A 14,228-nucleotide genomic window follows, 5' to 3' on the forward strand; every position below is an offset into this window, starting at 1 on the left:
TTTGAAAGAACTCTTGAATTGATCAGCAATTTATACGTCATTTCTTCTGAAACATTATTTTATTGGCAGTTCTTTATTTCGTTGTTGTTGTATTATTTTCATTTTTTGGTGTACAACGCGCCGAGACGTAAGTGCAGCGTTTCTTTAAGAATTGAAATAATAGTAATTTGAAGGATAATTTTGACCAAATCACTAAATAAGGTGAGAACCATTTGATTTCTGGGGGGGGGGGGGCTATGGTAGCATTTTTTTTTTTATCCCCATCACTGTGACAGAATTTTTTTTCTATTGTCAGTCCTGCATCACATTATTTTTTTTCCATATGCAGAAACAATGCAATTTTTTTTCTCGCTTACCAATTTTGTAGCATATCGCAACATTATTTTTTTTACTTTTGTCCGTTGGAACAATTTTCTTTTCTCAAGCAATTACGGGATCAAATTTTTTTCCTTCTTCACCTGCCGACAATTCCCCCCCCCCCAAAAAAAAATCCTCCTACCCCCCCCCCCAGGAATCAAATGGTTCTCTCCTAACAGCGGCAAGGAGACGTTCAATATTAGTGACAAACTTTATTAACGGACGAATATCGCATATCTTTACTTTCCATATTTATTTATTTATTTATTTATTTATTTATTTATTTATATGTATTTATTTAAACACAAAACCAGCTGTGGAAGCAGTTTTAAGGTCGCCATATGGTAAGAGGGGAATATTAATATTCTTCCCCTGTCATGTGTATTTATTGCTGGTTGAAAATGAATTTCTAGACTAGGAAAATCCCAGTACAACAAGTGTTTGTGAATCACTTTCGTGTATGATCTGTGCTCAAACCCGGCGAGTCATCCGTCGCTCATCCTCAGTGTCAAAGGTCATAAATCACCTGATCAGGAGTGAATGAATCTCGGTGACCAAACATGGCAGAGGGCTCGAAAACTCCGCAGACACATCTGTCGAAAACCATCGTACTTGTTGGTTATGGCGGTTATGACAAACTGCAAACATGGCAGAGAGAAATCGAAGACCCAAAGGAAGGAGAGATTCTCATAGAAGTCAAGGCGTGTGGGCTTAATTTTGCTGAGATTGGAGCTCGTCAAGGACTCTACACTCCCTTACCTACACTCCCACTCGTAATGGGTTTGGAATGTTCTGGCATAGTTTTAAAGTTGGGAAAAGGCGTGGAGGAACCAAAGGTACACTTTATATACATATATGATCAGTGTAAAAGAAGTGAGAATTTTAGTTTTAAAAATCAACAGAGGAAAGCAATTACATGTAAAGATATTTAGGTGTTAGTTTTTATAGCTTTACATTTACATCACTGTTTAGCGAGATGTCATCCGGGATGTCATCATCATCCACGCTTTGATAACCTAGCCATGGAACGATTACAAATATTAATCTGATATTAATATTGTGACATTTAATAGTTCTACACAATCATGTCATATAATTGATGAAGAATAACCCGGATACATTAATTATTAAATAATGATTAATTATCATCAGAACAATCGGAAAAAAATAAATTAAAATTTGTGCAAAATGTCTAATGTTTATTGACCTGAAAAGGTGTGTTTGGTTTAATGTTTGGCAACCAAAGTCAGACATTAACTCTATAGATACATTGCTTAATTATTAAAGTATGTACACCTATTAGCCTGTAAGATCCATATCCAGGCGTTGTTTCCACTTAGTACATTAGTATGATGACTTATGTTGTCATGACAATGTTGATACTCACGTCATACACAAATTGTCATTTTATCTGCACAAAGTCAGTCTGTCTGCAATGTTTAATATGTAAACTCTAAAGTGAAATATCTGTGTGATGTGTAAATGTAAACTGAAGTGACCTTAGTTACATGGAAGAATTTTAAAATTAGTTTTCTAATTATAGTGTCTTGGTTTAGTTCAAAATGCTCTTGAGATTTGTTCATTTCACTATTATTAAAATGTAGCTTACTTCATGAGAAGCTTTGACCTTTGAACATCTGTATGGATATACATATTGTAGACAAATGTCAGGCAAGGTATCACTATTCATTGTTTTAGTAGTTTATACATATTTGTCAAGTGTGAACAGTGGGGGAGGTGTCTGGAAATTTTCAGTGATCAATCACACATAGATGAGAACTAAGTGTACTTAGTACAGTGTGGGTGTTTTCAAACTCTATTCTGTCAATAAACTGGATACTATGCTGTGATTCATTTCAACAAAACTTTGGTTCTGAGATTATTTTGTACAGTGTGTATTCAGACGGTGGGTAGCGAGTGGTTACAGAAGTAGACCAAAGGCTGGACCTTTCAGACTAGTACACCCACTTGAGTCAAAGTACAAGTTTTCATTCTATGTTTGAGACACTTTGGACTTTTTTTAGATAAGGATTTGTTTTATTTTGATGCAGGTTACTGATAAATATATTTCACTAGATGAACAGAGCACATATAAGGTCATCCCAACAATATTTTACAAATATAACATAATATTATATTTTGACAGGTCCTTATCTAGAATTCATCTCATTATATTACTATTATTATTATTGCTCAGCTATTAGTTTGTTGACTTAACATAGATTAGATATCAAAGCTGTTGACATTGTCATAAAATTGTAAATGTTGAGAATGTTGAATTGGTAGTGTGCATCTCGTAAACCACAATCTCTTTTATGGCACCATCCAGCAGGAATATGTACTCATGCTTGTGAGAATGGGTAGTGTGATGACAGATCCAATATATAGTGGAGAATGATTTCCTTGCATTTTTGTTTGTGAATAATTTTTGTTGATTCAGTATTTTTTCCTAGAAAATAAATAAAATAATTTTAAATAAATAAGCACACATTCATGCAAACACTCATACACAGGTAGAAATGTAGACAACTTTGCATATAAATGCAAGTGCATACATAGCACACATAACACATATGCATGCAAACATAGACTAAAGTGTGTAACCATGCACATGCAAACATAATCAAATTGACGTAAATACATACATGCCATAGTTATCCAAACCAACATAAATTAATAAACTGATACTACAGGACCACATTTTATATTGTTTAGTAACAAATAAATCATACATACAGAGAGAAAATTAATCTAAGTTATAAGTTGGGAACTTTCTCATATAAAGGTTGACTTCTCTATAATAAATAAATAAAATAAATATTTATTAAGAGACCATTTTTTTGAATGTCAAATTTAGTCAGTCACAAAAAAGAAAGAAAACAATCTCATGATAAAATTCAAAATAATCATTTAGTTTGTGAAAAGGATGGTATGTACTTTTATAGTTATTTCCTTTGGTAGTTTGTTCATTGTTTATCTCTTTGTTCTCTTAGGTTGGTTCTCGTGTGGTCTGTATGAATAACTGGGGATTATGGTCAGAGTATGTAACATTACCAGCTGAGAACTGTTTTGCAATTCCTGATGAGATGACATTTGAAGAAGCAGCAGCTATTCCTGTTAATTACCTGACAGCATATCTAATGTTGTTTGATTTTGGTAATTTACGTCCTGGTAAAAGTGTCCTCATTCACATGGCAGCAGGTGAGTAACGGCCCTACTCCGATTCATTTACGTCCTGGTAAAAGTGTCCTCATTCACATGGCAGCAGGTGAGTAACGGCCCTACTCCGATTGTGAGGTGTATATTAAAGACCTGGTATATTTTGATGACCAGGTATGATTTAATAACAATGGAAGATTGGTGGGGTTACCTAAAAGTTAACAGTTGTACCAGATTGAACACTTGAAGATTTCTAAGGTTCTTTGGTACAATATAGACCCTGTCCCATTCCCTAGTTCTCACCAACAGCCAGGTCTGTAACTTCGACTACTATTAAAGCCCCATACTACATGAAGTGATAGACATCTAAACATGCAAATTAAGCTATTAAAACTGCATTAGGTATAACTATTGTATTACTTTTTTGATCAGACAAACCAACAATATATTCACTTAAATTTAGTGTACATATACATTAGAGGTCAAATCTATAAATAGTACAAATAACAGTTTGAAATTGTGACCTTGCTGAGGGTGCTGATTTTAAGGTGTGGAGCAGAAAATCAATTTAGATTTATTCACCCATATTATGTGCACAGTGTGTCTATTATGAAACAGTGTGCAACTGATTTGTCATGTCATATTTGCTAAAATCCAGTTTTGTAAAATTGTTCCTGACGGACATTTTTCCTTTCATATGCTAAGGGATTTCTGTGTTTCAAATAAGTTACGGAGTTATCCGTATTCAGTATTCTACAATGGTTTGATTTTGATATCATATTGACCTAGCTCTTTCAAAAATGTGTACGGTGACCCAAAATATCTTTTCTTGATTTTCACCGAGAGTGGGAGTTTTCTGAAAACAAAGTAAAATTTTAAAATTGTTATTTCCGTGTGCACACTACATTAATAATCATATACCTAATGTTTATACACCTTTAATATATGATTCACTTCAGGTGGTGTTGGTTTTGCTGCAGCCCAGCTGTGTAAAACTGTACCTAAAGTTACAACATATGGAACAGCCTCACAACACAAACATGACGCAATCAGAGAGAATGGAATAACCCATCCCATTGATTACAGAACACAAGATTATAAAGAGGAAATTCTCAAAATTGACCCAAAAGGTGAGTGTGTAATTACTAACTATTTATCATATGTAATATACAATTTAAAAAGTTAGATTATCTGATAAAAATAATAAGTTTAAAATAAATTACATAACATGCTTAATGGTAGACAGTGTTAAATTGGAATTTATGTAATACATTCTTAGGATAATTACAGTATGCCAAATATATAAAAAAATATTATCACATTATTTTTTGGATATAATTATAATGGATGAATTTGATCAATTCTAGTTTGTTAGAAATTTGTATAGACCAAGGCTCTACTCATTATGGATGCTACATAGATCTAAGCCTTTGATAGACACTGTCAATGAAATATACCACTACTAACTAACTGGAATTTGTAGTTTGAAATTTTAGATTCATCAATGAAATACTTCAAACTAAGAAGTTTAGGTCTGGCACACTCTGCCCAATATATATATATATAAGGGCGGTAAGTAGATAAAATTGTCCTGGGTTCCCAAACAAAATTACCATAGACTCTTATGTGGAAACGCTGCCATTTTTACCCCTTTCTCCCTTGCTGTTACCACTATTCCCCTTTCTGTTACCACGGTTCCCAAATGTTTAGCAAAAACACTGTATATGTTGTGTAGCTGAGTCTGTACAGTAACCCAAAGATAAATTAAAAGAAATAATGTAACAGTGCTAACACAAGGGTTTGGGATGTTAGAGTACCCATAATGGCAAGACTAAAGAAAACAGAACCCATTATGTATGTTGTGTACCGTACCCTAGTCTGTTTTGCAATCCAAACAAAATGAGAGAGACAAGTAACATTAGAGTTAGGGATGTTAGAGTACCCACCATGACAAAAAGTGTAGAACACTGGGTCCTACAGATACAGTATATGGTGTACTCTAGACTGTTTTGCCACCTAAACAAAATGAGGTAACATTAGGGTTAGGGATGTTAGAGTACAGGCTATATTGTTCACAAAATGATTGTTAGAAACTTCAGCCAATGTAAAATTGTTATCACATTGACACCTTGTCCCAGTTATCTTCAGGTGTGTTAAATTGTGTTCTATAGTTTGTCTGTAATTGCTAAATACAGAAAATATGACAAAGTGCATAATACTATTTCTGTTCGTTAATTTTAAGTATGTCAGTTATTTTGTCCCGACTGCACCAGGTGTTGATATAGTGTTGGACCCACTGAATGGTAAAGACACAACAATAGGTTATCAATTGCTGAAACCAATGGGAAAAATCATCGTTTTTGGTAAGTGGGATATCACTCATTATTTTACTCATTACTTATTAAAGATAAAAATACTGATATCAGATTACATAAAGTAATGCATGTACTTAAAAATCACAATTTGAAACAAAGGAATGCTAATATTTACATATTTGTTATTTCATTGTTTGCTGTATATTCATATTAAGGTAATAATTAATTTTAATATAATTATCATTCAGTAATATCATATCATACTTGATAACAACTCATTGTATTTTTTACTATTCTCATTTACCATCTCAATATCCTGTGTATGTTTTTTGTCTATTAATTCATTGACATCATTGAGTTTGATGTAAATTGATACCAAACCTATACATGCTGACATTTGCTACGTAAGTCTTTGTTTTCATCTTTTGATGCATGTAAAACTTTGGGGTGCTTGATGCAAAATTTGTTTTTTTTTGGTGGGTCAAAGGTCAATGGTGAAGGGTTATAGCTCGGTGTAGTTGTATTAGATAGGTATCAGTTTTGAAGTTTTTCATGGGAAAGTTTTTGGGGAAACGAGATGCAAAAATGTTGTATGTAATGTGCTAGTTTCATATTTTTAGCAAACCATCACAGATTAACCTGATAGAAAGAAAACAAATTATCAGATAACTTTTTATGATGAAATGTCAGTGCTTCCCCAGGGTAATATTAACATGTGTTGCTATGGCAATACCATTTACCGGTGATGGTAGTGATGGTCCAGTCTGGCTGGTATTCATATTTGTTGCCATGGCAATACCATTAGCTGTTACTATGGTGATGCTCCTCCCCCATATGATATGGTATGCAATCGCAGAAGGATTTCAACACTATGGTATCATGTGAATAAAAGGAAACACTCAGTTATTGATTGATACATAGACACTAACTTCCAAAACCTACTTTCAGTGAAGATAAAGATTACTAATTTAGTTTGAACTTAATAACTCTGGATAAAATTCCTTACTTGTTAAGGAAGAGATTCTTAATGAAAGCAGAGAATTGTTTGTAAAATAACTAATACCAGTCTAAGTAGGTCTCAATCTGATTAAAATCTGATGTAGTGTACTTGATGTGATTTCTTGTTTAGCTCTTATGTTTACTGTCCTTTGCTCTTTTGTGAGAACCAGTTACCTAGATCTGACACAATACCATAACCTTTCTTGAGCCACAAGAGAGCACTGAGTGAATTTACTCAATGAATTAGAACACGTAATGTGCCAAAAGATTACATACAAGTGCTCACAAAAGAACAAATGACAGTAAACGTAACAGCCAAAAAGAAATTGTGACATGTACACTACATCGGATTTTAATCAGATTGGGACATAATATACTTTGTTATGGAATTTAATCCCCTTTCTACCAGAGAATATTTGTTTGTATACAAAAAACTACAAGTTGGGTAAAACACGATGAAACTGCAAAGAACTCAGACAACATTATTTTCATTTTTACAGTTAGTGAGGTTGACAAAGCTTATCAGCTCAAAATATTGCTCCCGTTACCCACTAAATAAACACACAGCAAATTAAATAAACACACAACAAATTAAATAAACACACATCTTATTCTATATATTCAAGATAACATTTTAATAACTTCAACCAGCTTATTTACATAGCTATCATACTCAGAAAAAAGAAAACACAATTTTAGTTAATGTTTCTAAATGTATGAATTTCTCTGTTTTTAGAAGCAGGTGCAAGAAGGTGACTATTTAAGCTTTCTTTCAGTTATCATATATAAACCACAAGTTAAGCTGATGTATCACTCATATTAGATAGACTAGATCTATTGCCATTTCATGTTGTATTTATACAGCCGGTAGTTTTTAGGATATTTGATATATAACGGCAGAAATGCCAAAATAATACAATGCAGTCACCAAATAAAGACTACAGTACATCAGATCGCTGCATTCATGATTGCCTTGTGGAATTTTGTATCAAATTTAGTTTCAATCCGGGGAGTGGGGTTTGTTATTTTGATGACAGACAGACAGACAGACAGACAGACAGACAGACAGACACCTTTAACAGATACAGAGTCAGAAAGGCAGACAAGCAGACAGCCAGCCTGAGACAGATGAGCAAGCAGACAGACAGATAGACAGACACAGACAGACAGACAGACAGAGGTAGACAGACAGGCAGGCAGACAGGTAGACAGACAGACAGACAGACAGACTTTGAAATTGAAAGCCATAGGTTTATATACATAATACAGTATCACTACTAGAGCCTTAACAAGTGAAGATAAAATAAAGATAGAAATAAATACATAATTGTAATTTATGATATTTGTTTCGTAGGTGGTGCTAACTTTGTGACAGGTGAACACCGCAGTTATTGGAATCTATTAAAGAATTGGTTCAGGATTCCATCATTCCAAGGAATGAATATGATGAAAGATAACAGAGCTGTTTGTGGATTTCACCTCGGAATGCTAAAAAATGAAAAAGAACTGATATCAGAAGCTGTACATGTCCTTGTACAGATGTTTCTGGATGGAAAAGTCAAACCCCACATTGACTCAGTCTTTCCATTTGAAAAGGTAGCTGTATAACAAATATTTTAATTCATAAAATGTGTTTTGCTTGATTCTTGGAAGTGAATGTATTTTTTTAGGGGGGTGTTATCTATGATTTTAGGGATGCAGAATGTGTTCAACTATTTACCACAAACATCATTATGTTCTCTTGTAATTCAACAAATCTTTCCCACTTTTATTGATATCTCATATGCTGAGGGGATTTACTGGCTTTGGTAACAGCTACACACATCATTCATTTCACAGAGCATTTATTTGAAAAAATAATAGTTCAATTGATATGAAACTTGAAAGACAAGCTCAAAAATGCCAACTGAATCGATGTACGGAAAAATAATTGATGGATGAACTCAATGGTTTTGGCAAAAAGCATTCAAATTGATTGACATTTTTTGAAAAAATGCCAAATTTGATGTGATTTTTGCAGGTTAGTGAGTAGTACCTGGTAACTAGCTATAGTGGCTGGCTTTGAATCTGCATGCAGCAGATTGAGCCATAGCACTATTAGGTTTTGTTTCTGAATAGCTAAATCCTCGAGCAAGATTTGAACCACAATAGTGCTTCAATCAACCCAACTGTATAATAGGGGACCTGGTAGGATAGAGGTTGCAATGTGAATGTTTTAATCCTATGCGCTTATAAAGGCTGCAATGGATTGTATGCTCCCCAGAAAGAAGTTATATGTGGCTGTTGTGGTGATATAGGTCCGTGCCAGGGGGTGATTATTTTACAGCACTTGATAGCGGCATCCATTGTAGAAGGCACATTATAAAAGTCTGCTAATATTTTGTACCATTACCAGGATTTTAGTTTAGGATGGCGATGATTCATAATTTTGTTTGTTTTTTATACAGGTTGGTGAAGCCATGAAAAGAATGCATGATAGAAAGAATGTTGGTAAAATTATACTGGTACCCAAACTGCAGTCTGATGGGGATGAGGAGAAAGCAGAAAATACTGACAGTGAAAAAGATGCTACCAAACAACCGTCAAGTACTGATGAAAATGTTGACAAAGAAGGCAGTACTGCAGCTAAAGACACAGACAAACAACAACCTACAAGTCCAGAAGACATCAATCCGGAATTACCGCAGACTGAAGATAATTAAATTCAGTGCCAAAAGTCAGAAGTCAGATTACATCAAACCAAAATCATTTGCATGGAATTTTGATTAGAACGACTTACCCTGTCTGTTATCCAAAATCATTGTTTTATTTCATAAATTTCTACGATATGTGTTGGACTTTTCTTTGAATAACCTAAGGATGCTTCATTTGATGGAGGTCATTGTATCAGTCTACAGGTGATCAATGTTATGTTGAAGTCACATTATCTATGGGTCGAGGGTGCTTTATTTGAAATATTATAGGCCTGAGTGTTTTGATATTGAAGTCATTGTCTGTCTATATATACTTCAGTTGAGAATCACGTGTGATTTAATACCAGCCAAATATTTTATTTCTCAGAAACACTCCCGAGAGGTCTTTGTCATTATTTGCCACTTACATCCCAGTCAAACTGATAAGGCCCCCTATGTTACTTGTCTCCGAGTCAAATTGACAATAGCCTAGTATTCTAATTGTATGGTGATTTTGACTATTGTCTCCCATCACAACTAGCACTGTCATAACGGTTGTGTATTGAAACCTAAAGTTAGATTGTGTTTTCTCACAGCAATATTCAACCACCACAAATACCTCTATGTGATGTCCATCATGAAATCTACACCTTTGTGATTGGCTACTCTCGTCTACTGAGGTTCATTAATATTCATAATGTCCATTTTATGATCATACAGCTCCATCTCTGAGTTTATTCTAATCACTTGGTGATGCTATTGGCCGTCATCTCTCAGTGAGTAATTTAAAAATACCCAATAAGCATTTGCACTGTTTTTCTGTCCAGAGTAGTTTCATTAAAAGTAAAAAAAAAACATTAGGAAAATGCGAGTCGTGATGTAGACGATAGTCAAAATCCAGACATGACTGAATACTAGGCTAAACTGACAAACCCTCACATGACCTGTCTGTGACTCAAAATAAGAACCCCATTATGTTTTTTGTATAATTATTATACTTGAACTTCATATCTGATATAGAATTCTCTGCCAAATTTTATCAATGCATTAGAAGTATAGAAAGTATTTCTATGAAGAGAATAAGAAAATGTATATTTAATAACTAGGATCTTATTTATACACATCCACAATGCATGTTGCAGATGCAGCCAATGGACAGATTTGTTTTGTTTTTTTGCATTTATTTTATGTTGTTTCAGACCAAAATTGATGTTTTTAATAGAATCACCCCCTGTAAATATTTGTGGGGAGGGTGTTTAGCTGTTCTTATGTGCCCTCCTACTGGTGGTGAAGGATATCTGCCCTCCTTCCCTCCCACTGTGTTTTAACTTGTTCGCCAGCCTACTGCCCACCCAATATTGTAAATGATTTACCCACTCCCCACCAGGAAAACGTTTGTGCTTTAAATTTCCACTATACCAACAATTAATTTTGACATACACAATTCCATGTTTCCCCTCCCACTGTATCAAAATCAGGACTTCCCTGCCACAATTCCTCCTTGTTTGTTCCAAATTGCCCAACCACTGAAAAATTGCATTTTGCAAGAGCAGCTTCGTTGACTGCACCTGATGTTGAAATATTACTTGATCTATAACAATATACAAAAGAGTCTCTTTAGACTTTATGTAGGGTATGGATATCTTCACTGTTTTTTAGATTATGTTCAAGACATGAAAAGACTGGCATGATGGCTATTATCATTTCACTATTATGAGTACTGTTTTTGTTCAGCTCTGAAATTTATGTATTAAGTATACTGTAAATTATTAAAGGCAGCCATAGTGTAAAGTGAACTGTGGGGATTGGAAATAATAAATTTGTAAAGTAGTGTTCAGAATGGAATTATTAGATAAGTGACATATAAGGGTTAATGGTCATGTTCTGTGCATTTTCAAAATTTCCCAGTGCACGTCACATGTTTGGAATGTTTGCAGACAGTAGTTTGATACTAAAATTTTAAAAAATCTCACTCTTTCAAGGGTCGACTCAAGTGTAATCCCAAGGTACATCTTGGTTCAAACTGTACTCTCTCCCTTGTATTGGTTTGGTTTGTTTGTGTTCCTCATAAAATCCTGAGTCATCCAAAGCACATCTGCATGTTAGGTGTGGGAGTTGAGGGGGGTTGGGGGGTTGGTTCTCACATAGCAGAATGTTTACTAAGCAATGGACAGAAAGAAGGAAATAAGTGGAGAGAACAGATCAAACTATGATATATTATGGGATTACGATGGATGCTTGAAAACACCCCAATTTTAAAAAAAAATTTAGTGTTAAATTTCGGAGTAGTGCATGACCATGGACTGAGCTTTAATTGCTGTCAATATTTTACCAGAAAATAGTTAATTTATTGTGTCGTTTGATGGTATAGACAGGGTAACTATTTGAGCAACAATTAATGTAGTGGTATTTGAATATATCAACAATGGGGGTGGGGGTGGGGGGTAAAAGAGTCAAACAAACATATCACAGTGTGAAATATACACCTTATCTAATACATCTGATACATCTTTCCATACTATGGTTCATTAGAACTGTTTTAGGTAGAGCTAGGATAAAACACAGATGCAGATTTTGAATTGGCAATTGAAGAAAGCAGTGTATTAAAACTGCGTTAGGTAGAGCTAGGATAAAACACAGATGCGGATTTTGAATTGGCAATTGAAGAAAGCAATGTTGTATAGTCATTGATACTGTATATTCAGTGTCAAAATTGTAAAGATAAATATTTACTTTATATCATGTCATAATGTTTTCTGTAATAATATTTGTATTACTGCATGGATGGAAAATAAAGTACAAAGTTGTGTATGTGTAAGTATTGCCTCATTTAAAGGACAGTCTCAGGCTACTGTGCATACACCCAGGAAATGAAATATGAAGACAAACTGCAAGTTCAAAACATCCAGAATTTGAAAATCCACTGTATAGAAACTACCACCATGGTTTCATTTTGCCAGCACCTACTGATGAAACAGGCTGCAACTGTGAGTAGTATAAAATGTCCCAAACTAACTTAGAGGGCGCCCTTGCAAGTCCATCATATACTTTTCTCAACAGACAGAAATTCACACTACAGTGTCATGTTTTATATTGCGGGCTTCCCCTTCCGAATGAAAGTTGACAACAATCATTTTGTTTCATTGCGAACTTTTTATGTATGGAAATCATCATGAAATGATACATTTATCATATTTGCATTATGTTTTATTCCATTCATTTGCATAATTTGTTTTTGTCAATGTACACAGTTATATTTATATGTTAATGTGTTGATATGTTTTTTTGCCAAAATTCCCACAACATTAAAGTCAACAACATTAGCAGTCTGAGAACTGTTATACTCATCAGAAATGCTAACACCACTATAAATATATGATGTGTGCAGCTACCTTTTTGTGGAAAGGGGTGATAAGGGAGCCCACAACATCTGCCCTCAGTCTAGTACCATTGCTAAACAGTGTTAGAATGACAGGCACACATACACTCTGTTAACATCAACGTATTTACAAAATTACATGAAAAATTAATTATGATATAATCTAAATATATGCAAATTCTTCATTAAATATTTATAGGATATTTATCAAAACGTAATCAGTTCTAGCCATTATCCAAAAGAATTTGTGTACTGAACTTCGTGTGAACTGAGCCAGCTGTTTTTGAGAAAACAATGACACAGACAGACTGAAGGACACACACACAGCTACATGTACAGACACACACATCACTAAAGGACTGATGGTAAAAAAGGACAAGCGAACTGAAACATTCAATTTGGTTCTTTGAACTTGGTTATTGCAAGGAATCAAGTTTCAGATTATTTTAAAAGTATGTTTTAGACTGTACTGTTTTGAGTAAGAATGGCATTATTGTATGAGCCATATAAGAGACTACATGTAATTATCCTAGAAATGATATTCCAATGATATTATATCATAAATGTCATAACCCAGCATAAACAGACATATACTTAAATTTACATAAATTATAACCATACACAGTTTAATGCACTATTTGCAGTTAATGCATCTTGAAATAATACCCCACCCCATACCCTCATCTTCTATCCCTATGGCAAGCGAGGGCCATATTTTGTGAATAAATGCAGAATAATATAATTTCCTAATCACAATAGTATTATGGGTGTTTTTGTGTTAAAATATCACCTAACACTTCATTTAGATTCGACGGATGTACAAAAAATATGATTTGACGGGTCTAATGCACATGTAAACTTCTTGATATGAAAACCCAGGAACAGCCATGTATTTTGAGAAAAAGTGTGCCAAATAGAAAACTAACAAAAAAAAATGTCTTTCAATTTTTGTCCACTTTTAGTGTCATTAAGGGGTTTTGACTACAAAACCACTTTTAGACCATGTGTTCCAATTAATGGTCTTTCGAGGTACATCTCTCTGATTTCCACTGGCCTCAAGATGGAAGGAGGGTAAAAGCAGTGCCTGGCTACTGGCTATATACTTATCGACTACTGCCCTCATGCTAACATTTCTCAATATGAGGTCAAAGTTTACACATGAACTCATGGAAATGTAGGTTGATTTTCTACCATCTTCTAAATAAAGAACATAGCTATGATCATAAATTATGACATATTTATGGCAATAGACTAATCACAGAAGTGGCTTCGATATTAAGTGTATATGAAATTAATTCAGAATTCTAGTCCTGATCATTCAGCTGATATTTACAATAGAGTTATTAT

General features: G+C 34.1%; 1 protein-coding gene across 2 annotated transcripts; it reads left to right on the plus strand.

The window, feature by feature from the left end:
• Positions 1–899: 899 nt before the first annotated feature.
• LOC144433600 (synaptic vesicle membrane protein VAT-1 homolog) lies at positions 900–12,308 on the plus strand. Of its 2 annotated transcripts, none has more exons than XM_078121930.1 (6): positions 900–1,193; positions 3,351–3,558; positions 4,476–4,646; positions 5,790–5,879; positions 8,185–8,426; positions 9,278–12,308. In XM_078121930.1, exons 1-6 carry the CDS (start codon positions 918–920, stop codon positions 9,530–9,532), a joined length of 1,242 nt encoding a protein of 413 aa, XP_077978056.1. In that variant the 5' UTR covers positions 900–917; the 3' UTR covers positions 9,533–12,308. The 2 variants fall into 2 exon arrangements, with proteins under 2 accessions (XP_077978056.1, XP_077978057.1); XM_078121931.1 differs by having other exon boundaries at positions 8,206–8,426.
• Positions 12,309–14,228: the final 1,920 nt, after the last annotated feature.

Source organism: Glandiceps talaboti, chromosome 4, assembly GCF_964340395.1.
Source record: "Glandiceps talaboti chromosome 4, keGlaTala1.1, whole genome shotgun sequence".
NCBI classification, from domain to species: domain Eukaryota; kingdom Metazoa; phylum Hemichordata; class Enteropneusta; family Spengelidae; genus Glandiceps; species Glandiceps talaboti.